The sequence below is a fragment of the Strigops habroptila genome, unplaced genomic scaffold (assembly GCF_004027225.2).
Source record: "Strigops habroptila isolate Jane unplaced genomic scaffold, bStrHab1.2.pri NW_022045640.1_ctg1, whole genome shotgun sequence".
NCBI classification, from domain to species: Eukaryota; Metazoa; Chordata; class Aves; order Psittaciformes; family Psittacidae; genus Strigops; species Strigops habroptila.
Genome location: NW_022651116.1, coordinates 126,081 through 154,069, shown reverse-complemented (window position 1 = coordinate 154,069; position 27,989 = coordinate 126,081). Strand labels below are relative to the sequence as shown.

The following is a 27,989-nucleotide window of genomic DNA, read 5'->3' as shown; positions in this document are numbered from 1 at the left end:
CACATTCACGTGTGCCAGTGCACGCCTTCACATGAGCTGGTTCACACCTTCACGTGTGCCCGTGCGCACCTTCATATGTGCTGGTACATGCCTTCACGTGTGCCCGTGCGCACCTTCACATGTGCTGGTGCACACCTTCACATGCGTCCATGTGCACCTTCACATGTGCCCATGTGCACCTTCACGTGTGCCAGTGCCCACCTTCACATGTGCCCGTGTGCACGTTCACATGTGCCGGTTCACACCTTCACATGTGCCCGTGCACGCCTCTGGCTTTCCATGCCCCTGGCTTTGCACACGTGTGTTTCTGATGGCCGTGGCTTTGCACACCCGTTTCGCACACCCGTTTCACACACCCGTTTCACACACCCGTTTCGCACACCCGTTTCACACACCCGTTTCTACCCGCCCGCAGCCCCCCAGCTCCGTTCCCCCCCCCCCCGCCCCATCACCGCTCTCGTTTGAGCCTTCCCGGGGCGGCGGAGGAGGAGGAGGAGGAGGAGGAAGAGCCCCGCGGGCAGGGGGGGAGCGGGAGCAGAGGCAGGAGCAGGAGCAGGAGGAGGAGGAAGAGGAGGAGGAGCAGCAGCAGCAGCAGCAGCATCGCGGAGGCTCTGCCGCAGCCCGGGCCGATGGGCTCCGCCGCCCCGCTGCTACCGGGGGGCTGACGGCGACCCCCGGTGCCGAGGGGGGGCCCCGCTCCGCCGCTTCCCTCCCTCCCTCGCACCGCTTGGATCCTTTGGGAATAGCTTCTTTTTTTTGGGGGGGGACGCGGATTTTTTTGGGTGCCCCCCCCCCGCCTTGGCGCAGCCGCCGCGCCCCCCCCCCCCACCCCGCGCTGCATCGGGGCCCTTCACCCCCCCTCCCTTTCACCCCCCCTCCATCGCACCGGGAGCCGCAGCGGCGGGACCCCCCCCCCCCCTCCTCCGCCGCTACCGGAGCGGGGGGGGCGGCGCGGCGGGAGGATGCTCGGGCCGGTTCCCGCTGCCCCCGGCCCCGCCGCCGCCTGAGCGACCCCCACCCGGCCGGGACCGGGGTGTCCGTGTCCCCCCCCCCCCCAAATTGCTTTATTTCTCCGCCCCCCCCCCCCATGGGATGTGATGAGCTCGTCGCCGGTGCCGGCCTCAGCAGCGTAAGCCCCGGGCGCCGCTCTCCGTCCGCACAATGGCTCGTTTCGGGGATGAGATGCCGGTACCGGCCCGTTACGGGGCAGGAGGCGGCCCCGGGACCTCGGCGGCGGGTCGGGGTGCGGGGGGCCCGCGGCAGGGCGGCCCCCCCGGGGCTCAGAGGATGTACAAGCAGTCGATGGCCCAGCGAGCCCGCACCATGGCTCTCTACAACCCCATCCCCGTGCGGCAGAACTGCCTGACCGTCAACCGCTCCCTCTTCCTCTTCAGCGAGGACAACGTGGTGAGGAAATACGCCAAAAAGATCACCGAATGGCCATATCCTTTTGGGGGACCCCCCCCCTGCGGTATGTCACCCGCTCCCCGGCACCCCGCGCCCCAGCACCCGGCCCCATCCCCGTGTCCTGCATTGGGGTCTCCATCCCCATCCCCCTGCCCTGCATTGGGGTCCCTGTCCCTATCCCTGTGCCCTGCACCAGGTTCCTGTCCCCATTTTGGGGTCCCCATCCCCATGTCCTGCATTGGGGTCCCCATCCCCATGTCCTACATTGGGGTCTCCATCCCTATGCCCTGCACCAGGTTCCTGTCCCCATTTCAGGGTCCCCGTGTCCTGCATTGGGGTCTCCATCCCCATGCCCTGCATTTGGGGTCCCCATCTCCATGTCCTACATTGAGGTCTCCATTCCTATGCCCTGCACCAGGTTCCTGTCCCCATTTCGGGGTCCCCATGCCCTACACTGGGGTCTCCATCCCCATCCCTATGCCCTGCATTGGGGTCTCCATCCCTACACCCTGCACTGGGTTCCTGTCCCCATTTCGGGGTCCTTGTGTCCTGCATTGGGGTCCCCATCCCCATGCCTTACATTTGGGTCTCCAGCCCCATCCCCATGCCCTGCATTGGGGTCTCCATCCCTGTGCCATGCACCAGGTCCTTGTCCCCATTTCGGGGCCCCCATCCCCATGTCCGGAATTGGGGTCTCCATCCCCGTGTCCTGCACCAGGTCCCTGTCCCCATTTTGGGGTCTCCATCCCCATGTCCTGCACCAGGTCCCTGTCCCCATTTTGGGGTCTCCATCCCCATGCCCTGAATTGGGATCCCTGTCCCCTTCTCCCTGCCCTTCATTGGGGTCTCTGTCCCCCTGCCATGAATTGGGGTCCATGTCCCCATTCCGGGGTGTCCATCCCTATGCCCTGCACCAGGTCCCTGTCCCCATTTTGGGGTCCCTATCCCCATGCCCTGAATTGGGGCCTGTGTCCCCATTTCCCTGTCATGAATTGGGGTCCCTGTCCCAGTGCTGGGGTTCCCAGCCCCCTGCCCTGCATTGGGGGTCCCCATCCCATGCCCTGCATTGGGCTCCCCACATCCTCATCCCATACCAGCTCCCCATCCCTATATTGGGGTCCCCATCCCCCTGACCTCATTGTGGTCCTCGTCCCCATGTCCTGCATCATGTCCCCATCCTGGGGGTAGGGGGACCCCACTGCACCAGCTTCTTCCAGTGTCCTAATTGGGGGGGGGGGGTTGACCTGGCATCCCCCAGTGCCAGCAGAGCTGGTCTGCATCACCCCGGGGTTCCCCTAGACTCGGGGTGTCCGCAGGAGGGACCCACTGAGCTTTTGGGGGGCGTGGGGCCATTTTGGCACCCCGAAAGGGCCATTGACACCCCAAAAAGCCCCCTGTCACCCCGAAAGGGCCATTGGCACCCCAAAAGGGCCCCTGTCACCCCAAAAGGGCCATTATCACCCTTTTGGGCCATTATCACCCTATAAGGGCCACTGTCACCATCGTGAGGGCCCTGCGTGGTCCGGGGGGCACGGCGCGGTTTTGGGGTGCTGCCGAGGGAGCCGCGGCTTCGCCACCGGCTCTGACCCACCCCCAGGGCCCCCCCAAAACGAGGGGGGGGCTGGAATTGGGCAGCCGCGGTGCCGATCGGCGCGGGGGGACGCGGCCGGCGCAGCACCGAAATGTCGGCCCCGGTGCGGCGCCGGTGCCGCCGGTGCGGGGCCGCGAAGGAGCCGGTGCGTGGCCATGGCCGTGCCGCAGCAGCCCCGGCCTGGCTGGAGCATCCCACGGGCAGCAGCCCCGTGTCTGGCACCGAGCGGTACCGGTGCGGCGGGGAAGGGGCGAGCGCGGAGCGCGGTGTTGCTGTGCCACATCAGCGGTGCTGCAGCGCGGGGCTGGGCTGCCCCCGGAACGGGGCTGTGCCAGATCGCTGTGCCGGGGAGCGGGGCTGTGCCAGATAACGGGGCTGTGCCCGGGGCTGTGCCCGGTGCCTGTGCCAGGGAACAGGGGCTGAGCAGAACAGCCGTACCGGCTGTGCCGGGCGGCTCTGCCATGCCACAGAGCTGTGCCAGGCCACATCGCCGTGCCAAATGTCCCTGCCACCTAGCCAGGCCAGGCCGGAGAGCTGATGGAGAGCTGTGCCGGGGGATTGTGCCACGCTACAGAGCCATGGCGAGTCGCCAAGCTGGGTGGCTGTGCTGTGCCAGTTAGATGTGCCGATAGATGTGCTGGATAACCATGCCGTGCCAGAGAGCCATGCTGTGCCAGATAGCCGTGCTGTGCCGGATAGCTGTGCTGGATAGCCATGCCGTGCCGGATAGGTGTGCTGGATTAGCCATACCACACTAGATAATCATGCCAGATAGCCATGCCATGCTGGATAGCCTTGCCGGATAGCCATGCCATGCCGGATAGCCGTGCCATGCCAGGTAGCCATACTGTGCCAGATAGGCATGCTGTGCTAGATAGCCATGCCGGATAGCCGTGCTGTGCTGGATAGCTGTGCTGTGCCGGATAGCCACGCTGTGCCGGATAGCCATGCCAGACAGCCATGCCGGATAGCCATGCCATCCATGCCCGATGCCCGTGCTGTGCCATGCAGCGGTGCCAGCAGCCATTCCCCACCACCACCGTGGTGCTGCAGCGGGTCGGGGAGCAGGATCCGGTCCCATCTTTGCCTCCGTCATCGTCACCGGCCCCACCTCGGCCGAGCCTTGCTCCTGCCCATGGGGCAGCTCTGCCCCACCGGGGGCTGGTGCCAGCGGTGCCGGCTCCGGACCCCCCCAGCCCGCCCCAGGCCGCGATCAGCGGGTGCCAGCGGGCAGGCTCCGGGCACGCCGCGGCACCGCATGGGGCCGGCGGGGCCAGGCGGGGGCCGTGTAGGTCTCGGCGGGTCCCGTTGTCACCGCAGCGCTTTGATCGCCGCCGGCTCCCGGCGTCGTGCGGCGGCTCCGGGGCCGCCGGGTCGCTCCTTTGATGGGGAATTAATGAGCCGTGGAGCACGTGGGCGCCGGTGGCCGCCGGGTCCCGCGGCCCTGCCACCAACCGCCGCCGCGGCGGGGTCCCACCGGCCCCGCTCCTGCCACCGCGGGCCCGTTTTCGGGGGGGGGGGGAGGACCCGCAGCCCCCCACGGGCTCGGCTTAGCCGCGTTTCCCTTGACTCGGCTCCACTCCTTTTGAATACATGATTTTAGCCACCATCATCGCCAACTGCATCGTCCTGGCGCTGGAGCAGCACCTGCCCGACGAGGACAAGACCCCCATGTCGGAGCGGCTGGTGAGCGCGGGCCGGGCAGGGGCTGTGGTGGGGGTCCACGGGCACCCTGGTGTCACTGATGGGGGTCCCCGACCACCCTGGTGTCACTGCTGGGGGTCCCTGCCGCAGCACACGGCCTGTGTTGTGGGTCGGTGCCCGCAGTGTGGGCAGCAGGACCGAGGCCGGTTGCCAAACGCACCCGCGCACACCCGGCACCCGGTGCCCGCGGCTCCCGGTCCCCCCGGACCCGCCGATGTCCCAGTTTCCGCCTTGCTGGGAATCTGGGCCACGCCGGGAGCAGCGGCTGCCTCCCCGCACCGGCACCTGGGGAGGGTGAAGCGGGGGGGGGGACACGGATGCTGCAGGTGCCCCTTTATGTCACCCCATGGGCTGGGGGGGTCCCATCAGCTCACGCCTGTCCCCGCGCACAGGACGACACGGAGCCGTATTTCATCGGCATCTTCTGCTTCGAGGCGGGGATCAAGATCATCGCGTTGGGCTTCGCCTTCCACAAAGGCTCCTACTTGCGCAACGGCTGGAACGTGATGGACTTCGTGGTCGTCCTCACCGGGTGAGGCCCCCGCGGTGGCCACACATGTGAACACACGTGTCAGCAGCATGTGCATGTGTGTACACGTGTGCACACGCGTGTGCCGGGTGTCACCGGGTCACTCGGTAATCGGCGCCTCCGGCACAAAGAGCCTCTTGGCGCTGTCACAGTGTTTCCCGGTGCTGTCACTCACCGTCCCCCCCGCCCCGGTACCGGCCCCCCCCCCCGGGCCCCGGCTGCTGCCAGGGGGGAAACTGAGGCAGGGAGTGGCTGTGAATGAGCAACGGGGGTGAATGGGGATGAATGGGGGGTCATGGGAATGAATGGGATCAATGGGGTGAATGGGGGTCATGGGAATGAATGGGGGGAATGAGAGTGAATGGGGGTGAATGAGGAGGGTGAATGGGGTGAACGGGGGTGAATGAGAGTGAATGGGGGTGAATGGGGGTCGTGGGAATGAATGGGGGTGAATGGGGGTGAATGAGGGTGAATGAGGGTGAATGAGGGTGAATGAGGAGGGTGAATGGGGAGAAAGGGGGTGAATGGAGGTCGTGGGAGGGAGTGAATGGGGGTGAATGGGGTGAATGGGAATGAATGGGGGTGAATGAGGGGTGAATAGGGGTGAATGGGGGTCATGCGAGGGAGTGAATGGGGGTCAGTCATGGGAATGAATGGGGTGAATGGGGCTGGCTGATTGCAATGGTGCTGGGTGGCAGGAAAGGACCCTCCACAGCATCGGGGGGTGGGGTGGGGGTGTCTGTGGGGCCATCAATGAGCCTCTGGGGTGCATCCAGGCACTCGGGACCCCCCTTCTGCCACCCGGCTCCTTGGGGGACCCTTGGGCTGGTGCTGGCCATGCAGCAGGGACACGGGGGCGCTTGGTGGCCACAATGGCTCTTGTTTGGTTGGGGGTCCCTGGCCATGAGGGGGGGGGTCCTGGCCCATTGACCCCCTCCTGCCCGCAGCATCCTGGCCACGGTGGGCTCCCAGTTCGACCTGCGGACGCTGCGGGCTGTGCGTGTGCTCCGGCCCCTCAAGCTGGTCTCGGGGATCCCAAGTGAGTTCTATGGGGAAGGGGGGGGTGGATCCAGGCTGGTTGGGGGGGGGGGGGGGGCTGCGGCCGCTGAGCCCCCCCTGGCACAGGTTTACAAGTCGTCCTGAAGTCCATCATGAAGGCGATGATCCCGCTGCTGCAGATCGGGCTCCTGCTCTTCTTCGCGATCCTCATCTTCGCCATCATCGGATTAGAGTTTTATATGGGCAAATTCCACACCACCTGCTTCGACCTGGTGACGGGTGGGTCTGGGCCCCCCCGAACCCTCCTTAAAACTCTGCAACCCCCCCAAACCAAAACAAACCCCTTTAACCCCCCTAAACCCAACCAACCCCCTTTAAGCCCCTCCAAATTGCCCCTAAAACTCCCTAAACCCAACAAACCCCCTTTAAACTCTCCCAAATGCCCCCAAACACCCCCCAAATGCCCCCAAACACCCCCCAAACTCCCCCTAAACCCCTCAAAATCCTGTGACCCCCCATAATCCAACCAAACCCCTTTAACCCCTCCCAAACCCCCTCTAAGACCCCCTTAACCTCCTGCCAAGCCCCTCAAGTACCCCCAATCCACCCCCCAACACGCCGTGCCTCAGTTTCCCCACTGGAGCCAGCGCTGTGGGGCTGGGACTGGGGCTGGGGCTGGGGCTGGCTCCGTCCCACTCCCCCCCATCCCTAGACCCACTGGGGCCTGTGCCTGATATGGAGCAGCCCCAATTAACTCCTCTCCTTAATGAAGATGCTGCTAATTGGAGATATTTCTGCCATTGGCTGCGGCTGGGGGGGGGGTGGGGTGGGAATGGGAGGTTGGAATGGGGGGGTTGGAATGGGGGGGGTTGGAATGGGGGGGTTGGAATGAGGGGGGGGTCACTCCGGTTCCAAACCGCCCCGGTTGGCTGCAGCCCTGGCCAGGAGGCGGCGGCTGCTGCTGCCGGGTCCGGGCTGGGCTCAGGATGGGCAGCGCTGATCCCGGGATCCCGGGATCCCGGCCTGGCTTCCAGATGAGATCAAGGTGGAAGTCCCGTGCGGGACGGACGAGCCGGCCCGGATCTGTCCCAACGGCACCAAGTGCAAGAAGTACTGGGAAGGGCCCAACTACGGCATCACCCAGTTCGACAACATCCTCTTCGCCGTCCTCACCGTCTTCCAGTGCATCACCATGGAAGGGTGGACAGACCTCCTCTACTATGTGAGCCCCCCCGGCCCCCCCCCAGCCCCATGGGGCCACCATCTGTCCCCCCAGAGCCCCCATGGGGGTCCACCATGCTCTGAATCCACTGGGACCTCCCCTGGATCATGGGATCCCCCCAGGCTCATGGGACCCCCCAAGCTCATGGGACCCCCTTGACTCATGGGACCCCCTTGGCTTATGGGACCCCCCACCTCTGACACCCCCCCAGGCTCATGGGACCCCCCAAGCTCATGGGACCCCCTTGGCTCATGGGACCCCCCACCTCTGACACCCCTCTCGGCTCATGGGATCCCCCCAGCTTATAGGACCCCCCCAACTCATTGGTGCCCCCCAACTCATGGGACCCCCCCCCCCGCTTATGGGACACCCCCCAGCTCATGGGACACCCCACCCCTGAATCCACCTGTCTCATGGGGCCCCCCCAAGCTCATTGGACACCTCCAACTCATTGGACCCCCCCCCAAGCTCATTGGTCACCCCCAACTCATTGGACCCCCCCCAAGCTCATTGGACCCGCCAACTCATTGGACCCCCCCAAGCTCATGGCACCCCCCGCAGCTCATGGGACCCCCCCCAATTCATGCCCCCCCCCACCCCTGACCCCTCTTTCCCCCCCCCCAGAGCAACGATGCCTCAGGGAACACTTGGAACTGGCTCTACTTCATCCCCCTCATCATCATCGGCTCCTTTTTTATGCTGAACCTCGTGCTGGGGGTGCTGTCCGGGTAAGGGACACGGGGGGGGGGGGGGGTGTCGGTGGATATTGGGGTGCCCCCCGGGTGTGTGTGTTTTTGGGGGGGGTGTGTGTGTGTCCCCCCGGCTCACATTGGCTCCATAGGGAGTTTGCCAAAGAGCGGGAGCGGGTGGAGAACCGCCGCGCATTCCTGAAGCTGCGGCGCCAGCAGCAGATCGAGCGGGAGCTCAATGGCTACATGGAGTGGATCTCCAAAGCGGGTGAGCACCGGGACCCCCCCCCGGGGACCCCCCCGGGACCCCCATTTCCCGCTGACACCCCCCCCCCCGCCCCGGCTTTCCTCTCAGAAGAAGTGATCCTGGCTGAGGACGACACCGAGGGCGAGCCCCGGTACCCCTTCGATGGTAAGTGCCACCCATGTCCCTGATGGTAACGGGGGCCCCCAGGGAGGTGAGCCCGTGGTGAGGGTTTTGGGGGGGGCCCATCGGGTGACACCCACCTCCCTGTGCCCCCCTGCGGGAGCTCTCCGGAGGGCCACCATCAAGAAGAGCAAAACGGACCTGCTGAGCCCTGAGGATGCTGAGGAGCAGTTGGCTGACATCGCCTCCGTGGGTGCGCGGGGATGGGTGCTGGGGGGGGATAGGGGGGGTGATGGGTGGGGGGAGATGGGGGGCAATGGGGGGGTGATGGGGTGGTTATGGATGGGGGGAATGGGGGGATGATGGGTGGGGGGTGATGGTTTAGAGGTGCCGGGTGCTGGTTTCAATGGGCTGTGCTGGTTTGGGGGGTGATGGGTGCTGGTTGCAATGGGCTGTGCTGGCTTGGGGGGTGCTGGGTGCTGGTCGCAATGGGCTGTGCTGGTTTGGGGGGTGATGGGTGCTGGTTGCAATGGGCTGTGCTGGCTTGGGGGGTGCTGGGTGCTGGTCGCAATGGGCTGTGCTGGTTTGGGGGTGCTGGGTGCTGGCTGCAATGGGCTGTGCTGGTTTGGGGGGTGATGGGTGCTGGTTGCAATGGGCTGTGCTGGTTTGGAGGGTGATGGGTGCTGGTTGCAATGGGCTGTGCTGGTTTGGGGGGTGCTGGGTGCTGGTTGCAATGGGCTGTGCTGGTTTGGAGGGTGATGGGTGCTGGTTGCAATGGGCTGTGCTGGTTTGGGGGGTGATGAGTGCTGGTCGCAATGGGCTGTGGTGGTTTGGGGGGTGATGGGTGCTGGTTGCAATGGGCTGTGCTGGTTTGGGGGGTGCTGGGTGCTGGTTGCAATGGGCTGTGCTGGATTGGGGGTGACGTGCCGCCGGTGCTTGGGTCGGGGGGTTCTCCCCAGGCTCCCCCTTCGCCCGCGCCAGCCTCAAAAGTGCCAAGCTGGAGAACGCCACCTTCTTCCACAAGCGGGAGCGGAGGATGCGCTTCCACATCCGCCGCATGGTCAAAACTCAGGCCTTCTACTGGACCGTGCTCAGCCTCGTGGCGCTCAACACCCTCTGCGTCGCCATCGTCCACTACGACCAGCCCGACTGGCTCTCCGACTTCCTCTGTGAGTGCCACCGCGGCCACCACCGCCCCCAATATCCCCTCATTGTCCCCCCCAATGTTCCCCCAATGTCCCCTCAATGTCCTCCCAATGTCCCCCCAATGTCCCTCTTGATGTCCCCCTTGAGCTCCCACTGATGTGCCCCCAATGTCCCTCTTGATGTCCCCCTTGAAGTCCCACTGATGTGCCCCCAATGCCCCTCTCGATGTCCCCCTTGAGGTCCCACTGATGTGCCCCCAATGCCCCTCTCGATGTCCCCCTTGAGGTCCCACTGATGTGCCCCCAATGCCCCTCTTGATGTCCCCCTTGAAGTCCCACTGATGTGCCCCCAATGCCCCTCTTGATGTCCCCCTTGAAGTCCCACTGATGTGCCCCCAATGCCCCTCTCGATGTCCCCCTTGAGGTCCCACTGATGTGCCCCCAATGCCCCTCTCGATGTCCCCCTTGAGGTCCCACTGATGTGCCCCCAATGCCCCTCTTGATGTCCCCCTTGAAGTCCCACTGATGTGCCCCCAATGCCCCTCTCGATGTCCCCCTTGAGGTCCCACTGATGTGCCCCCAATGCCCCTCTTGATGTCCCCCTTGAGGTCCCACTGATGTGCCCCCAATGCCCCTCTCGATGTCCCCCTTGAGGTCCCACTGATGTGCCCCCAATGCCCCTCTCGATGTCCCCCTTGAGGTCCCACTGATGTGCCCCCAATGCCCCTCTTGATGTCCCCCTTGAAGTCCCACTGATGTGCCCCCAATGCCCCTCTTGATGTCCCCCTTGAAGTCCCACTGATGTGCCCCCAATGTCCCTCTTGATGTCCCCCTTGAGGTCCCACTGATGTGCCCCCAATGCCCCTCTTGATGTCCCCCTTGAAGTCCCACCGATGTGCCCCCAATGCCCCTCTTGATGTCCCCCTTGAGGTCCCAGTGATGTGCCCCCAATGTCCCTCTTGATGTCCCCCTTGAGGTCCCACTGATGTGCCCCCAATGTCCCTCTTGATGTCCCCCTTGAGGTCCCACTGATGTGCCCCCAATGTCCCTCTTGATGTCCCCCTTGAGGTCCCACTGATGTGCCCCCAATGCCCCTCTTGATGTCCCCCTTGAGGTCCCAGTGATGTGCCACCAATGCCCCTCTTGATGTCCCCCTTGAGGTCCCACTGATGTGCCCCCAATGCCCCTCTTGATGTCCCCCTTGAAGTCCCAGTGATGTGCCCCCAATGCCCCTCTCGATGTCCCCCTTGAGGTCCCACTGATGTGCCCCCAATGACCCCCTGATATCCCTCTTGATGTCCCCCCACTGTTCCCCTAATGAGCTCTCCTATGGCCCCACTGTCCCCTCACGCTGTTTTCATATCCCTCCCCTGTCTCTGCCCCTGTCTCTGCCCCTGTCCTGTCCCCCCACCACTGTCCCTGTCCCTGTCCCCGTCCCCCCCCCTCACTGTCCCTGTCCCCCCCCAGACTATGCAGAATTCATTTTCTTGGGACTCTTTATGTCCGAGATGTTTATAAAAATGTATGGCCTCGGCACCCGGCCTTATTTCCACTCCTCCTTCAACTGCTTCGACTGCGCCGTGAGTGCGGCAGCGATGGGATGGGGATGGGATGTGGCTGGGATGGGGATGGGATGGGGCTGGGATGGGGCTGGGATGGGGCTGGGATGGGGCTGGGATGGGGATGGGATGGGATGGGGCTGGGAGAGGGATGGGGATGGAGATGGGGATGGGGACAGGATGGGGATGGGGAAGGGAGAGGGATGGGGATGGGATGGGGATGGGGATGGGGACAGGATGGGGATGGGGAAGGGAGAGGGATGGGGATGGGATGGGGATGGGGAAGGGAGAGGGATGGGGATGGGATGGGCTGGGGATGGGATGAGAATAGGCTGGGGAAGGGAACAGGATGGGATGAAGGCGGGATGGGACGGAGAAGGGACGGGATGAGAAAAAGATGAGCAGGGGGAAGAGGTTGGTTTAGGGCTGGGCACGGGATAGGGCTGCGCTGGGGACAGGGACCCTCTCTCCTCTCCCAGGTTATCATCGGAAGCATCTTCGAGGTGATCTGGGCTGTTGTGAAGCCGGGAACATCCTTCGGGATCAGCGTGCTCCGAGCTCTCAGGTTACTGCGCATCTTCAAGGTCACCAAGTGAGTGCTGAGGGGCCGAATGGGGCCATGGCCATGGCCAGGTCCGTGTCTATGGGTCTGTGAGCACAGGGGCGAGCGTGTGGATGCACGGAGCCATTCTGGGGTACCCGGCTGCCATCTCTGTGCCCCCATACTGTCCCCATGTCCCTGTGTCCCTGCACTGTCCCTGTGCCCCCTCATCATCCCCATGTCCCCGTGCTATTCCCATGTCCCTGCGCATCCCGTTGTCCCGGTGGCATCCCCGCTCCTGCCGCAGCCTGGCTCTGCCCCGGCAGGTACTGGGCTTCCCTACGGAACCTGGTGGTGTCCCTCCTGAACTCCATGAAGTCCATCATCAGCCTCCTCTTCCTCCTCTTCCTCTTCATCGTCGTCTTCGCCCTTTTGGGGATGCAGCTCTTCGGGGGACAGTGAGTCACTGGGCAGGGGCCGGGGTATCCCCCCCCCACCCGGGACCCCCCCGTTCCCCAGCGTGGGGGTGTCTCTGTGCCCCCAGGTCCCTGCTGGGGAGCACCCGGTGGGGGTGGGGCTCCCACCGCTTCCCCCCCCCCCCCCAGGTTCAATTTTGACGACGGGACCCCCCCCACCAACTTCGACACTTTCCCAGCAGCAATAATGACGGTGTTTCAGGTAGGGACCCCCCTGGAACCTGTGGGGGGGACCCCACCACAGGATGTGGGATGCTGAGGGGGGGGGTTCGGGTCGCTGCTCCCCCCACCCCAGCTCCTTTTCCCACCCCAGATCCTGACGGGAGAAGACTGGAACGCGGTGATGTACGACGGCATCAAATCTCAGGGCGGCGTCAAGGGGGGGATGGTTTTCTCCGTCTACTTCATCGTCCTCACCCTCTTTGGCAACTGTATCCTTGGGATGCTGGGGGGGGGGACACCCGGGGGGGTCCCTGGACTATGGCGGGGACCTGCTTTTGCCTTAATGGGGCACCCAGACACCCTCCTCAACGTCTTCTTGGCCATCGCAGTGGACAACTTGGCCAATGCGCAGGAGCTCACCAAGGTGAGGGGCAGCCCCGGGGGCACCCCCCGGCCATCACCGGGGCCTCGGGGCTGGCCCGGGCACACTGTGGGGCTCTGCAGGACGAGCAGGAGGAGGAGGAAGCTGCCAACCAGAAGCTGGCGCTGCAGAAGGTGAAGGAGGTGGCTGAAGTGAGCCCGCTCTCAGCGGCCAACATGTCCGTCACCATGTGAGTGCAGCGGGTGCGCGGCTTCAGCCGGGCTCCATCCCAGCTCCAGCCTTGGATCCATCCCAGCTCCATCCCGGGCTCCATCCCTGGTTCCATCCTGGCTCTATCCCTGGCTCCACCCCCACTTCCATCCTATCCCAATTCCAGCTCCATCCTGACTCCATCCTTGGATCCATCCCAGCTCCATCACTGGCTCCATCCTGGCTCCATCCTGGCTCCATCCCTGGCTCCATCTCCAGTTCCATCCCATCTCAATTCCAGCTCCATCCTGACTCCATCCCAGCTCCATCCCGGTTCCATCCCTGGCTCCATCCCCAGTTCCATCCCATGTCCAACCCTGGCTCCATCCTGGCTCCATCCCCAGTTCCATCCCATCTCAATTCCAGCTCCATCCTGACTCCATCCCAGCTCCATCCTGACTCCATCCCTGGTTCCATCCCCAGTTCCATCCCGGCTCCAACCCTGCTCCATCCTGGCTCCATCCTCGGCTCCATCTCCAGTTCCATCCCATCTCAATTCCAGCTCCATCCTGACTCCATCCCAGCTCCATTCTGGTTCCATCCCTGGCTCCATCCCCGGCTCCATCCCCAGTTCCATCCCAGCTCCAACCCTGGCTCCATCCTCAGCTCCATCCTCGTCTCCACACCCAGTTCCATCCCATGTCCACACCAGCTCCATCCTCAGCTCCATTCTCAGCTCCATCTCGTCTCCATCCCATCTCTACACCAGCTCCATCCTCAGCTCCATTCTCAGCTCCATCCCGTTTCCATCCCGTTTCCATCCTGTTTCCATCCCATGTCCACACCAGCTCCATCCTCAGCTCCATTCTCAGCTCCATCCCGTCTCCATCCCGTCTCCACCCCATCTCCACGCCGGCTCCATCCCGGCCCTCTCAGGCTGTGGCTCCCGCTGCAGGAAGGAGCAGCAGAAGAACCAGAAAGCCTCCAAGTCGGTGTGGGAGCAGCGCACGAGCGAGCTGCGGAAGCAGAACCTCTTGGCCAGCCGGGAAGCCCTTTACAGCGAGCTGGACCCCGAGGAGCGCTGGAAGGTGCCCTATGCCCGGCACCTGCGCCCCGACATGAAAACGCACCTCGACCGCCCGCTGGTGGTGGACCCGCAGGAGAACCGCAACAACAACACCAACAAGACGCGCCCCGCCGAGCCGGAGCCGCGCTTCGGGCAGCTCCGAGCCGAGGAGCTGCGGGGCCGGCAGCCGCGGTGCCCCGACCCCGGCGGTCCCCGTCCCGGCGACCCGCCCGCCGCTGTCCCCGGCCGCCGGCCCCGCAGCACCAGCCGGGAGCCGCCGCGGGAGCCCAGCCCCGAGCGCGGTTACGGCGACCCCGAGCGCCTCAAAGCGCTGGAGCGGCGGCACCGGGCGGGCGGCGGCCGCTCCGGGTCGCCCCAACCCGAACGCGAGCACCGGCGGCACCGGGCGCACCGGCGGGCGGCCGAGGAGGGTGAGGAGGGCGGGAGGCCCGAGAGGCGGCCGCGGCACCGCGATGGCAGCCGCCCGGTGCGCGGCGATGGGGACGGGGAGCACGGCGATGGGGAGCGGCGCCGGCGGCACCGGCACGCACCGGCGGGCGCCTTCGACGGGGAGGGCAAGCGGGACGACAAGGAGCGGCGGCACCGGAGGCGGAGGTGAGTGCGGAGCACCGGACACCACTCCCGAGGCTGGTGACACCCCTTGGGCTTGGGGAGCCCCCCCCTTTGGCATTCCCGGCCGTTCCCGGTGCCGACTGAGCCGCCGTGGCCTCCCCGCAGGGAGAACCAGGTCCCCGGGGTGCCGTCGGGCCCCACACTCTCCACCACCCGCCCCATCCAGCAGGACGTGGGGCGCCGGGACCCCCCCGTGGCCGAAGACATCGATAACATGAAGAACAACAAACTGGTCACTGCCGACCCCCCCGTGCCCCCCGCCATGGGCAACCACAGCTCCTGCCCTGCTGGGGCCCCCCTCCGCCGGCCCCCCCAAACTACCACCACCACAAATCCCCCCCCCGACACCAACCTGGTGGTCACCAACCCCAGCACCCACAACAACCCCGCCAAGGCGGGGGGGAAGCCAGAGCATACGGCTGTGGACATCCCACCCCCCCTCCCGCCGCCCCCCACCAGCGCCCTGGTCCAGGGTAGGGACCTTCTGGGGATCTGGGGGTCCAGGGGTCTGGGGTACGGGGGGGATGCAGGTGGTTTGGGGGGTCCAAGGATCCAGGGGTCTGGGAATGGGGGGGATGTAGGTGGTTTGGGGGGGGTGTCTGGTGATCTGGGGGTCTGGGGTATGGGGGGGATGCAGGGCTTTGTGGGGCTCCAAGGGTCTGAGGGTCCTGGGAATGGGGGGATGTAGGTGGTTTGGGGGGTCCGGGGGGTCTGGCAGGTTCTGGGGGTGTCCGGGAGGGTGTGGGGGTGCCCGTTGTGGGGTGCCAGGACCCATAACGCTGCTGCTCCTGCAGTGAACAGAAACGCGAACCCGGAGCCACTGCCCCGCAAGGAGCAGGAGGAGGAGAAGAAGGAGGAAGGTGACGACCAGGAGGAGAACGGCCCCAAGCCCATGGTGCCCTATAGCTCCATGTTCATCCTGTCCACCACCAACCCGTGAGCACTGGGCGGATGCTGAGGGGGGGGTCTGGGGGTGCCCCTCGTCCCCCCTCCTCACTGTGCCCCCCCCCCAGGTTTCGCCGGTTGTGCCACTACATCGTCAACCTGCGGTACTTCGAGATGTGCATCCTCATGGTCATCGCTATGAGCAGCATCGCGCTGGCTGCTGAGGACCCCGTGCAGCCCAACGCCCCCCGCAACAACGTGAGCCCCCTCCAAAACAGGGACACCCCCCTTGCACCCCAAAACAGCCCCCAGTGCTCTTCCCCCCCTCTCTTTGTCCTGCCTCTAAGACCCTGCCTACAGCCCCGGGGTGCTTGGGGGGGTCCTGGGGTACCATAGGGGGGTTTAGGGTGCCATAGGGGGTCCCGGGGTGCCATGAGGGTCTCAGGGTGCTGGGGGGGTCGCAGGGTGCCAGGGGCGACCCCAGCATCTCCCCCCTCCAGGTCTTGCGCTACTTCGACTATGTCTTCACGGGGGTCTTCACCTTTGAGATGGTGATCAAGGTGAGCGAGGGGGGGGCGAGGGTTACCCCAAGGTGGGGGACCCCCCTTCCCCAGCACCCCTTTTACCCCCTCTTTACTCACCATAGATGGTGGATCTGGGGCTGGTGCTTCACCAAGGGGCCTATTTCCGGGACCTCTGGAACATCCTGGACTTCATCGTGGTCAGCGGGGCGCTGGTGGCCTTTGCCTTCACGTGAGTCCCCCATAGGGACATGGTGGGGGGACATGGGGGTCCCCCCATGCTGGTGGCACCGGGGAGGAGACCATGGGGATGGTGGGGAAGGAGACAGAGGTGGCGGCGTCTCGCCTCTCCCAGTGCTTCCCAGTGCTTCCCAGTGCCTCCCAGTGCCTCCCAGTGCCTCCCAGTGGGGCCGTGCTCTGCTGTGTCGCTTGACGTCCGCTTGTCACCGCGCTGTGTCGTCCTGTCACCGTCCTGGTGTCCCCAAGTGCAGACATGCCACAGGGCTGGAGTAAACCCTAAGGGAAACGAGGAATCCCTCAGCAAAGGATGAGTAGCCTCTTTGTAAGGGATGGAAAAGCCTGTAGGGATGAGAGGGAGCATCCCCTGGGTGTCTGAGCATCCCCTGAGTGACGGAGCATCCTTAGAGCAAAGGGTGAGCATCCTCCAAGTAAAGAAGGAGCATCCTTGAAGTAAAGGGTGAGCAGCCCCTAAGTGATTGAGCATCCTCCAAGTAAAGGATGAGCATCCCCTGAGTGTCTGAGCATCCCCTGAGTGTCTGAGCATCCTTAGAGCAAAGAGTGAGCATCCTGCAAGTAAAGAATGAGCATCCTTGAAGTAAAGGGTGAGCAGCCCCTAAGTGATTGAGCATCCTCCAAGTAAAGGATGAGCATCCCCTGAGTGTCTGAGCATCCCCTGAGTGTCTGAGCATCCTTAGAGCAAAGAGTGAGCATCCTGCAAGTAAAGAATGAGCATCCTTGAAGTAAAGGGTGAGCAGCCCCTAAATGATTGAGCATCCTCCAAGTAAAGGGTGAGCATCCCCTGAGTGTCTGAGCATCCTTAGAGCAAAGGGTGAGCATCCTGCAAGTGAAGAATGAGCATCCTTGATGTAAAGGGTGAGCACCCCCAAGTGATTGAGCATCCTCCACGTAAAGGGTGAGCAACCCCTGAGTGTCTGAGCGTCCCCTGAGTGACTGAGCATCCTTAGAGCAAAGGGTGAGCATCCTGCAAGTAAAGAATGAGCATCCTTGAAGTAAAGGGTGAGCAGCCCCTAAATGATTGAGCATCCTCCAAGTAAAGGGTGAACATCCCGAGTGTCCAAGTGTCCTTAAAGCAAAGGGCAAGCATCCTCCAAGCAAAGTGTGAGCATCCCCAGAGTAATTGAGCATCCTTGAAGTCAGGGGTGAGGATCCCCCCCCGTAACCGAGCACCCCCCCTGAGTAAGGTGTGAGTAAGGCTGGAGCAGCCCCCGCGGAGGTGCCAGGGGCGCGGGCGCGGGGCGGGGGCCGGGCTCTCACCCTGCCTTGTCTCTCCCCTTGCTCTGCCACCGGCCGCAGGAGCAGCTCACGGTAAAGTCCTTCTGCCTTCGTCACCCCGTCTCCGTCCTCGTCCTCTCCTCGTGCTCATGGTTGCGCCTCGCTCCTCTTCAACCCCCCCTTTGCACACCCTCCCCCCCCCCCACCCCAAACCAGCTCAGGGACAGGGCCCCACGTCTCCCCTTCTCCCCCATCCCCATAGTGGCAGCAGCAAGGGGAAGGACATCAACACCATCAAGTCCCTCCGCGTCCTCCGCGTCCTCCGGCCCTTGAAGACCATCAAGAGGTTGCCGAAGCTCAAGGTGGGTGAAAGGGGCAATGGGGACCCAATGGGGGGTCCTGGATGGTGCCAACCTGTCCCTGGGGGTGTGTGTGTGTCCCCCCTCAGGCTGTCTTTGACTGCGTGGTGAACTCCTTGAAGAACGTGCTCAACATCCTCATCGTCTACATGCTCTTCATGTTCATCTTCGCCGTGGTGGCCGTCCAGCTCTTCAAGGGCAAGTTCTTCTATTGCACCGATGAGTCCAAGGAGTTCGAGAAGGACTGCAGGTAATGCCGGGCCGGGGGGGGGGGGCCCTATTGCCCCCCCGGAGCCCCATCCCACCACCCCGTCCCTCCCAGGGGTGAGTACCTGGTCTATGAGAAGGACAACGAGGTGAAGGCGCAGAAGCGGGAGTGGAAGAAGTACGAGTTCCACTACGACAACGTGCTCTGGGCGCTGCTCACCCTCTTCACCGTCTCCACCGGCGAGGGGTGGCCGCAGTAAGAGCCTGGGGATGGAGGGTGGGATGCAGGGATGGAGGGTGGGATGCAGGGATGGAGGGTGGGGGGTGTGACACAGCAGGACCCCCCCACCCTGTCCCCATCCCACCACAGGGTCCTCAAGCACTCGGTGGATGCCACCTACGAGAACCAAGGCCCGAGCCCTGGCTACCGCATGGAGATGTCCATCTTCTACGTGGTCTACTTCGTGGTCTTCCCCTTCTTCTTCGTCAACATCTTCGTGGCCTTGATCATCATCACCTTCCAGGAGCAGGGGGACAAGATGATGGAGGAGTACAGCCTGGAGAAGAACGAGGTGCCACCACCTTGGGGACACCCCCTACCCCCCCCTTTTTTGCTCCTCAGCGCCCTTGGGTGCGGGTCGGTGGCAGCCACCGGTGTCCTGCCCCGCAGAGAGCCTGCATCGACTTCGCCATCAGCGCCAAACCGCTGACGCGGCACATGCCGCAGAACCGCCAGAGCTTCCAGTACCGCATGTGGCAGTTCGTGGTGTCGCCACCCTTCGAGTACACCATCATGGCCATGATCGCCCTCAACACCATCGTCCTCATGATGAAGGTCGGTTGGAAGGGGATGGAGGGGAGCTCGGGCTCCATCCCAGCCCTGTTCCTCAGGGACAGGCGCCCGGCGCACGGTCCTTCTCCTCTAGATCCATCCCTGTCCCCTTAGATCCATCCTTGTCCCTTTGGATGTGTCCCTGTCCCCCTGGATCCATCCTATCCCTGCCCCTGGCCCCCTGGATCCATCCCATCCCTGGATTCATCCCTGTCCCCTTGGATGTGTCCCTGTCCCCCTGGATCCATCTCATCCCTGGATCCATCCCTGTCCCCTTGGATGTGTCCCTGTCCCCCTGGATCCATCTCATCCCTGGATCCATCCCTGTCCCCTTGGATCCATCCTGTCCCTGGATCCATCCCTGTCCCCTTGGATGTGTCCCTGTCCCCCTGGATCCATCTCATCCCTGGATCCATCCCTGTCCCCTTGGATCCATCCCTATCCCCTTGGATCCATCTCATCCCTGGATCCATCCCTGTCCCCTTGGATCCATCCTGTCCCTGGATCCATCCCTATCCCCTTGGATGTGTCCCTGTCCCCCTGGATCCATCTCATCCCTGGATCCATCCCTGTCCCCTTGGATCCATCCTGTCCCTGGATCCATCCCTGTCCCCTTGGATGTGTCCCTGTCCCCCTGGATCCATCTCATCCCTGGATCCATCCCTGTCCCCTTGGATCCATCATATCCCTGGATCCATCCCTGTCCCCCTGGATCCATCCCATCCCTGGATCCCTCCCCAGTTCTACGACGCGTCGGATGCCTACGAGAACGTGCTGAAGATGTTCAACAACGTCTTCACGTCCCTCTTCTCCCTCGAGTGTCTCCTGAAGATCATGGCCTTCGGTGTGCTGGTATGTGCCCATGGAAGCACCCCAGATCCGGCCCCAGGGAATCCTGCGGGAGCCGCTGCGGGGGTCACTATGGGATCCATGGATCTGATGCATGAGAACTTGTGGGATCCATGGGGCCGGTACAGTGGTATTGCGGGATCCATGGAGCTGGTACGGGGGTATTGTGGGATCCATGGATCCGGTATGGAGGCATTTGTGGGCTCCATGGGTCTGGGTTGCTCCTGCTGGGATCTTCCCCATGTCCTTCGCTCCTTTCCCATTCCCAGAACTACTTCCGCGACGCCTGGAACATCTTTGACTTCGTGACGGTGCTCGGGAGCATCACGGACATCCTGGTCACTGAGTTCGGGGTAGGTGGGAGCTGGGACCCCCCCTCCTTCAATGTGGATCCGGATGCGGGCTCCACACATCCCACCCCCCCCCCCCCGCTCCGGGACTCCCAGCGTATCCCTTTGCCATTCCCAGAACAACTTCATCAACCTGAGCTTCCTGCGGCTGTTCCGCGCCGCGCGGCTCATCAAGCTGCTGCGCCAGGGCTACACCATCCGCATCCTGCTCTGGACCTTCGTGCAGTCCTTCAAGGTGACCCCCCCGGGCCCCCCCATCGCGTGTCCCATGTCCTCTGTGTGTATCCCCCCCCCTCCTCGAAGCTGACGGGTGCTGCTGTGCCCCCAGGCGCTGCCCTACGTCTGCCTGCTCATCGCCATGCTCTTCTTCATCTATGCCATCATCGGGATGCAGGTGAGGCCCCCCTGGCACCCCCAGGCCCTGCGGCAGCCCCCCCAGACCCTGCTGCAGCGCCCCAACACCCTGAGCCCCTCCTCGGTCCCCAACCCCCCCGGTCCCCCCCAGGTTTTTGGGAACATCGGCATTGAGGAGGAGGACGATGAATCAGCCATTACCCAACACAACAACTTCCGGACCTTCTTCCAGGCACTGATGCTCCTGTTCCGGTGAGTGCCCAGTAACACCAGTAGCACCAGTAACCCCAGTGCCAAGAGGGGCTCCCAGTGCCCCCATTAGCGCCAGTGCCCCCATTAACACCAGTGCTCCCATTAGCACCAGTGCCCCAATCAGCACCAGTGCCCCCAGTGCCCCCATTAGCCCAAGTGGCCCCTAGTGCCCCCATTAACACCAGTGTCATCATTGCCCCCATTAACACCAGTGCCCCCATTGGCACCAGTGCCCCCAGTGCCCCCATTAGCACCAGCAGCTCCCAGTGCCCCCATTAGTACCAGTGCCCCCAGTGCCCCCGTTAGCACCAGTGCCCCCATTAACACCAGTACCCTCATTACCACCAGCAGCTCCCAGTGCCCCCATTAGTACCAGTGCCCCCAGTACCCTCATTAGCACCAGTGCCCCCATTAACACCAGTACCCTCATTAGCACCAGCGGCTCCCAGTGCCCCCATTAGCCCCAGCGGCTCCCAGTGCCCCCGTTAGCACCAGTGCCCCCATTAACGCCAGTGCCCCCATTAGCACCAGTGGCCCCATTAGCACCAGTGCCCCCATTAGCCCCAGCGGCTCCCAGTGCCCCCATTAGCACCAGTGCCCCTGTTAGCACCAGTGCCCCCATTAGCACCAGTGCCCCCAGTGCCCCCATTAACACCAGTGCCCCCATTAGCACCAGTGGCCCCATTAGCACCAGTGCCCCCATTAGCCCCAGCGGCTCCCAGTGCCCCCATTAGCACCAGTGCCCCTGTTAGCACCAGTGCCCCCATTAGCACCAGTGCCCCCAGTGCCCCCATTAACACCAGTGCCCCCATTAGCACCAGCAGCTCCCAGTGCCCCCATTAGCACCAGTGCCCCCAGTGCCCCTGTTAGCACCAGTGCCCCCATTAACACCAGTGACCTCCAGTGCCCCCATTAGCAACAGTGGCCCCGGTGCCCCCATTAGCACCAGTGCCCCCATTAGCACCAGTGTCACCAGTGCCCCCATTAACACCAGTGGCTTCCAGTGCCCCCATTAACACCAGTGCCCCCATTAGCCCCAGTGCCCCCAGTGCCCCCATTAGCCCCAGTGCCCCCATTAGCCCCAGTGCCCCCGTTAGCCCCAGCACCCCCAGTGCCCCCAGTGCCGCAGCAGCCGCAGCAGCGCCGTGCTGGTGCCGCAGGAGCGCCACGGGGGAGGCCTGGCACGAGATCATGCTGTCCTGCCTGAGCGGCAAACCCTGCGACCACAACTCGGGCATCCGCGAGCACGAGTGCGGCAACGAGTTCGCCTACTTCTACTTCGTGTCCTTCATCTTCCTCTGCTCCTTCCTGGTGAGCCCCCGGCACCCCCCGTGGCACCCCCTGACAGCCCATTGCATCCCCAACATCCCCCATGGCACCTCATTGCATCCACAACATCCCCCATGGCACCTCATTGCATCCGCAACATCCCCCATGGCACCCTATTGCATCCCCGACACCCCCCAATGGCACCCCATAGCATCCCCAACACCCCCCATGGCACCCCACTGCATCCCCAACATCTCCCATGGCACCCCATTGCATCCACGACATCCCCCATGGCACCCCATTGCATCCCCAACACCCCCCAAGGCACCCTATTGCAACCCCAGCACCCTCCATGGCACCCCATTGCATCCCCAACACCCCTTTATCCCGCTCCAAGAGCCCTTTCCCCCCCAACACCCCTTTAGCCCCCCTGATACCCCTTTATCCCACCCTGATACCCCTTTTCCTACCCCTGACACTCCTTTATCCCTCCCTGACACCCCACTTCCCCCCGACCCCCCTTTATCCCATCCCAACAGCCCTTTACCCCCCAATACCCCTTTAGCCGCCCTGACACCCCTTTATCCCACCCCGACACCTCTTTATCCCTCCCTGACACCCCATTTCCCCCTGACACCCCTTTATCCCACCCCAACAGCCCTTTCCCCCGGGACAACCCTTTAGGCCCCCTGCCACCCCTTTTTCCCACCCTGACATCCCTTTTCCTACCCCTGATACCCCTTTTCCCCCCCGACACCCCTTTATCCCCCCCCGACACCCCATTTTCCCCCGACACCCCTTTATCCCAACCTGATACTCCTTTATCCCTCCTTGACACCCCATTTCCCCCCCCGACACCCCTTTATCCCACCCCAACAGCCCTTTCCCCCCCAATACCCCTTTAGCCCCCCTGACACCCCTTCATCCCACCCCGACACCCCTTTATCCCTCCCTGACACCCCATTTCCCCCCGACACCCCTTTATCCCAACCTGACACCCCTTTATCTCACCCTGACATCCCTTTTCCTACCCCTGACACCCCTTTATCCCCCCCCCTGACACCCCGTTTCCCCCCCCCAGATGCTGAACCTCTTTGTCGCCGTCATCATGGACAACTTCGAGTACCTGACGCGCGACTCCTCCATCCTGGGCCCCCACCACTTGGACGAGTACGTCCGTGTCTGGGCCGAGTACGACCCCGCTGCCTGGTAAGGCCCCCCCCCGGGCTTTGGGGGGCTTTGGGGGGGGTCCCCCCATATCCTTGGGGCCCTTCTTGGTGCCAGCGCCACCGGGGCTTGGCTGGATGGACCTTGTGTGTGTCCCCCCCTCTCCAGCCAGGGGGATGCAGCAGGTCCCCAATACTCCCCCCGGTCCTCTGTGTGCCCCCCCCAAGGGGGTGTCCCCCCAAAGGGGGTGTCCCCAGGGGCTGTGTGCCCCCGCGAGGGGGTGTCCCCAAGCTCCACTGCCCCACACAGCCATGGAGGTGTAGGAGACAGGGCTTGGTTTCGCCCATAAGATCATGGAATGGGGTTGGGTTGGAGGGACCCTCAAGACCATTGAGGTCTTGGGCTTCAACAAGGGACCACGAAGTGGAAGCAGGGACTTGGTTTCACCCATAGGATCATGGAATGGGGTTGGAAAGGGACCCTCAAGACCAGTGAGGTCTTGGCCTTCAACAAGAGACCATGAAGTGGAAGCAGGGACTTAGTTTCACCCATAGGATCATGGAAACATGGAATGGGGTTGGGTTGCAGGGACCCTCAACACCATTGAGGTCTCTCAATTGTAGGTGCTTGGCCGTTGGATTCCTTCCCTCTTGCCCCCATCCCACCCCTCCCAGAGACCCCTTTGGGGTGCTGGAGGGTCCCCAGGGTGGGATGTGTGCGATGGGCTGGGGCGGGGGGTGTCTCTTTGCTGTATCCCAGGCTGCTCTCAGGGCATCCTGTGGTGCTCTAGGGAGGTCCTTGGGAGCCTGGAAAGGGCTGGACCGCTCCGTGCCTCAGTTTCCCCATCCCGTCGTGGCGTCGGCGTCCGCGTGGCTCCGGCGTCCTCACTAACCCCCCTGTATTCTTCTTGCAGTGGCCGCATTCATTATAAGGATATGTACAGTTTATTACGAGTTATATCTCCCCCCTTGGGCTTAGGCAAGAAATGCCCTCATAGGGTTGCTTGCAAGGTTTGAACTGACACTAAAAACCTGCTGAGCATCCACGGAATGAATGTTGCTTCTGGGTTCTCAGATATATATATGATATCTTTATATATATATATATATATGGACACACCAAACACACACGTCCCGCACCCAGCGCCGGCCCCAGGCATGGAGCCCCCCCCTCCCGCCCCTTCCCCTCGCCCCAAACCCTTCTGCTTGCTGCGGCCCCCCCGGCGGGGCTGCATGATGGGCACGGCCGTCGCCTTCCTCCCTCCTCCTCCTCCTCCTCGGTGGGGCCGTCGATGGGTTTAAGCCTCTCGGAGGTGGTTTTTCCTGGTTTTCCTGGGGGTTTTCCAGGTGGTTTTTTTTTCTCCGCTCCACGTCTCTGTCTCTCTCCCTCTTTTTCCCCCCCCCTCCTTGTCCTTTTGCTGTCCCATGTCTTTTCCTTCTTGTTCTCTCCGCTCCCAGGGGCCGGCTGACATTCATGGACATGTATGAAATGCTGAGACATATGTCCCCGCCCCTGGGTTTAGGCAAGAAATGCCCACCCCGTGTGGCTTATAAGGTAGAATAACCCCCCCCCCGGCAAAGCCAAGCGCCCCCCCGCCCCGGGCCGGTTCCCAGCGGCGGCACCGGCTCAGCCGATGCTTCCCGGCCTCTTTTCATCATCTTCTCGGTTGGTTTTTGGTGCTTTGCCCTTGGTTTGCGGTGAGCCGGCGCCCCCCGCTGACCCTCCGCGGGTCCCCCCATGGACGGGCTGGGTAAGATCCGCCGCCCCAGGAGCGGGGGCCCCCCAGAACCGCCCTGAACGAGGGGCTGGAGATACGGGGATGGACCCCCCCCCCCCCACAGGAGACCCCATATGGGGAACCCCCCCATAGGGCTCCCAGCCCGCCAAGGACCTGCTATTTGGGGACACCCCCGTGGCTCTTGGCCAGCCCCATAAGGACCTTCTATTTGGAGACCCCCGCCATGGGGCTCCCACCCCCACAAGGACCCACTATTTGGGGACACCCTTATGGGGCTCCCAGCCCCACAAGAACCCGCTATTTGGAGACCCCCTCCATGGGGCTCCCAGCCACCCAAGGACCCGCTATTATTTGGGGTCCCCCTTGGGTTCAACTACCCCCCCAAAGGACCTTCTATTTGGGGTCCCCCATGGGGTTCAACCGCCCCTGCACAAACCCCTATTTGAGGACCCCCTCACGGGGCTCATCCAGCCCCCCAAGGACCCTCTATTTGGGGTCCCCAGTGGGGATCAGGCCCCTCCCCGAAGCTTCTCTTTGGGGTCCCCCACTCTTGGGGGTCCCTTTGGGGCTCGACGCTGCCTCCCCCAGAGCAGCTCATTTTTGGAGGCCCCCCCCCCCCCCGCAACCTCCTCCCCTCTCCCCTCCCTCCATCCCACCTCCTCTCCCACAGTGACCCCCCCGCTCCCCCCCCCCGGCTGCTGCACGGCCCATGAGCCCCCCCCGACTTCCCTGGGGGGGGAGACCTGCATCGTGGGGCACGGGGGGGGGCACCAAGGGGGGGGCATGGGGATCCCACTGCTCCGTGCCTCAGTTTCCCCATCAGCATTACTCGCTCCTTGCCTTGTTCTGCATCCCCAAATCCCCCCCCCCCGGGGGCTGCATGAAGGGGGGGGCTCCCCCTGCCCTTCTTATGGGGGGGGCATTCCACCATCTGCTTGGCTCTGGGAGCTCGGGGGGGTGGCGCGCATCGTGGGGCTGAGGCCGGGCAAACTCATCACTTCTCCCCGCACCCCCCAGCTCAAGCACGACCCCTTGGACACCCCCCCCCCAAAACCTCTGCTTTGCACCCACAGAACCCCCCCCCCCCGGCCACTTCAGAGCCGGGAATGGGTCGTGTGTTCCTCCCCCTCACGCTGCATGTGCTGCATGTGCTGCCCCCCCCCTTGGACGCCGGGGTCTCCCCTTTGGCCGTGCCATGTCCCCCCCCCCCATCCCCGGCCGTTCGTGGGGGGTGTGCGGGGGGGGGGAGAAGGCGGAGGGTGCGGGGGGGGGGGGGATTGAGGGTGGCCCCCGCCTTCTCGCCAGCCCCATAGCGCGGTGGGGGGGGGTCCCGGTGGTGACACCCCCCCCCCCTCCGTGGTCGGCCCCACAGCGGCTGCTCCGCATGGATCTGCCGGTGGCCGATGACAACACGGTTCACTTCAACTCCACGCTCATGGCGCTGATCCGCACCGCCCTCGACATCAAGATCGCCAAAGGCAGGGGGGGGGACGAGGGGGTGGGCATGGGGACATGGGGGACACAGCGGCGCGGGGGGGACATGCACCATGAGTGATGGGTGGCAGCTCCAGGGGGACCAGGGGTGATGGAGGGGTGGGGGCTTGGGTGGGGATATGGGGATCCCAGAGGGATGGGGACAAGGACTTTGGGGTACAGGGATCCCAGAGGGATCCCCTGAAGGGATGCAGCCCAAAACCCAAGGGGGACAGGGACACTGGGACATGGAGACAGGGGTCCTTTGGGTGACAAGGACATGGGGTCCCCGGGGGGGGGGGGCAGGGATGAGGTTCTCTGGGGTATGGGTGCAAAGGGGGACAGGGTGCGGTGGCTGGTCCCTGGGGCTCAGCGCTGGCCCCACAGGAGGAGCCGACAAGCAGCAGATGGATGCGGAGCTCCGCAAGGAGATGGTGGCCATCTGGCCCAACCTGTCCCCCAAGAACCTGGACCTGCTCGTCACCCCCCACAAGTGTAAGGCTCCATCCCGGTCCCCATCCCCGGTCCCCATCCCCGGTCCCTGCTCACCCTCTGTGTCCGCAGCCACCGACCTGACGGTGGGGAAGATCTACGCCGCGATGATGATCATGGAATACTATCGGCAGAGCAAGGCCAAGAAGCTGCAGGCCATGCGGGAGGAGCAGGTGGAGGCTCCCAAACACCCCCCATGGCCCTGCGGTGTCCCCAGCCCAGCCCCATCCTCTCCTCTGCCACCTCCCGCATCCTCATCGTGGTCTGTCCCTTTCCCAAGTCCCCATCCCGTGTCCTCGACCTGTCCCCAAGCATCCCTTCAGTGTCCCTATTTGAGTTCTGCCACCCCCGGCATCCCCATCCCAGCCCTGTCCTCTCCCCATTTCTCTCCAGTGTCCCCATCCCCATGTCTAAGTGTCCCAGCTCTATCCCATCTCCGTGTCCCCATCCTCAAGCATCCATCCTGTGTTCCTATCCCCTCCCCATGTCCCCATCCCCTCCCCATGTCCCCATCCTCTCCCCGTGTCCCCATCCTCTCCCCGTGTCCCCCGCATCCCAGCCCCGTTCCCCTCCGTGCCGCATCCCCAGCTGGTCCCCAGCCTCTGGGGCTGGAGTGTCCCCATCCCTGCATCCCATTCCCATCCCATCCCCTGGTCCCCATCCCCACCCCATGTCCCCATCCCATCCCCTGGTCCTCATCCCCTCCCCATGTCGCCATCCCCTCCCCTGGTCCCCATTCCCTCCCCATGTTCCCATCCCATCCCCTGGTCCCCATCCCCTCCCCATGTCCCCTGCATCCCAGCCCCGTTCCCCTCCGTGCCGCATCCCCAGCTCGTCCCCAGCCTCTGGGGCTGGAGTGTCCCCATCCCTGCATCCCATCCCCATCCCCTCCCCTGGTCCCCATCCCCTCCTCATGTCACCATCCCCTCCCCTGATCCCCATCCCCTCCCCATGTCCCCATCCCCTCCCCATGTCCCCATCCCCTCCCCATGTCGCCATCCCCTGCCCATGTCACCATCCCTTCCCATGTCCCCCGCATCCCAGCCCCGTTCCCCTCCGTGCCGCATCCCCAGCTCGTCCCCAGCCTCTGGGGCTGGAGTGTCCCCA

At 64.0% G+C, this 27,989-nt stretch overlaps 1 protein-coding gene across 8 annotated transcripts in view; it reads left to right on the top strand.

The window, feature by feature from the left end:
* Positions 1–570: 570 nt before the first annotated feature.
* The window catches only part of CACNA1A (calcium voltage-gated channel subunit alpha1 A), a 36,433-nt gene continuing 9,014 nt past the window's right edge, over positions 571–27,989 (top strand). For 2 of the 8 annotated variants that reach the window (XM_030475507.1, XM_030475501.1), the window contains exons 1-41: positions 572–1,442; positions 4,579–4,684; positions 5,095–5,234; positions 6,179–6,270; positions 6,357–6,509; positions 7,265–7,452; positions 8,077–8,180; positions 8,294–8,409; positions 8,497–8,553; positions 8,669–8,761; positions 9,468–9,677; positions 11,121–11,233; positions 11,692–11,804; positions 12,080–12,211; positions 12,359–12,431; positions 12,543–12,660; positions 12,748–12,815; positions 12,896–13,002; positions 13,918–14,643; positions 14,767–15,134; positions 15,456–15,597; positions 15,675–15,804; positions 16,047–16,106; positions 16,193–16,299; positions 17,622–17,633; positions 17,803–17,902; positions 17,989–18,149; positions 18,222–18,362; positions 18,477–18,678; positions 18,777–18,941; positions 19,680–19,790; positions 20,057–20,140; positions 20,256–20,372; positions 20,466–20,531; positions 20,643–20,743; positions 21,904–22,054; positions 23,094–23,221; positions 24,637–24,733; positions 26,290–26,395; positions 26,778–26,885; positions 26,955–27,055. In XM_030475507.1, the coding sequence (XP_030331367.1) occupies positions 1,162–1,442; positions 4,579–4,684; positions 5,095–5,234; positions 6,179–6,270; positions 6,357–6,509; positions 7,265–7,452; positions 8,077–8,180; positions 8,294–8,409; positions 8,497–8,553; positions 8,669–8,761; positions 9,468–9,677; positions 11,121–11,233; positions 11,692–11,804; positions 12,080–12,211; positions 12,359–12,431; positions 12,543–12,660; positions 12,748–12,815; positions 12,896–13,002; positions 13,918–14,643; positions 14,767–15,134; positions 15,456–15,597; positions 15,675–15,804; positions 16,047–16,106; positions 16,193–16,299; positions 17,622–17,633; positions 17,803–17,902; positions 17,989–18,149; positions 18,222–18,362; positions 18,477–18,678; positions 18,777–18,941; positions 19,680–19,790; positions 20,057–20,140; positions 20,256–20,372; positions 20,466–20,531; positions 20,643–20,743; positions 21,904–22,054; positions 23,094–23,221; positions 24,637–24,733; positions 26,290–26,395; positions 26,778–26,885; positions 26,955–27,055 (5,748 nt within the window). In that variant the 5' untranslated portion in view covers positions 572–1,161. Of the gene's footprint in view, positions 1,443–4,578; positions 4,685–5,094; positions 5,235–6,178; positions 6,271–6,356; positions 6,510–7,264; positions 7,453–8,076; positions 8,181–8,293; positions 8,410–8,496; positions 8,554–8,668; positions 8,762–9,467; positions 9,678–11,120; positions 11,234–11,691; positions 11,805–12,079; positions 12,212–12,358; positions 12,432–12,542; positions 12,661–12,747; positions 12,816–12,895; positions 13,003–13,917; positions 14,644–14,766; positions 15,135–15,455; positions 15,598–15,674; positions 15,805–16,046; positions 16,107–16,192; positions 16,300–17,621; positions 17,634–17,802; positions 17,903–17,988; positions 18,150–18,221; positions 18,363–18,476; positions 18,679–18,776; positions 18,942–19,679; positions 19,791–20,056; positions 20,141–20,255; positions 20,373–20,465; positions 20,532–20,642; positions 20,744–21,903; positions 22,055–23,093; positions 23,222–24,092; positions 24,190–24,636; positions 24,734–26,289; positions 26,396–26,777; positions 26,886–26,954; positions 27,056–27,989 lie in introns of all 8 variants that reach the window. The other 6 variants (XM_032919743.1, XM_030475500.1, XM_030475506.1 and 3 more) reach the window with 6 other exon arrangements.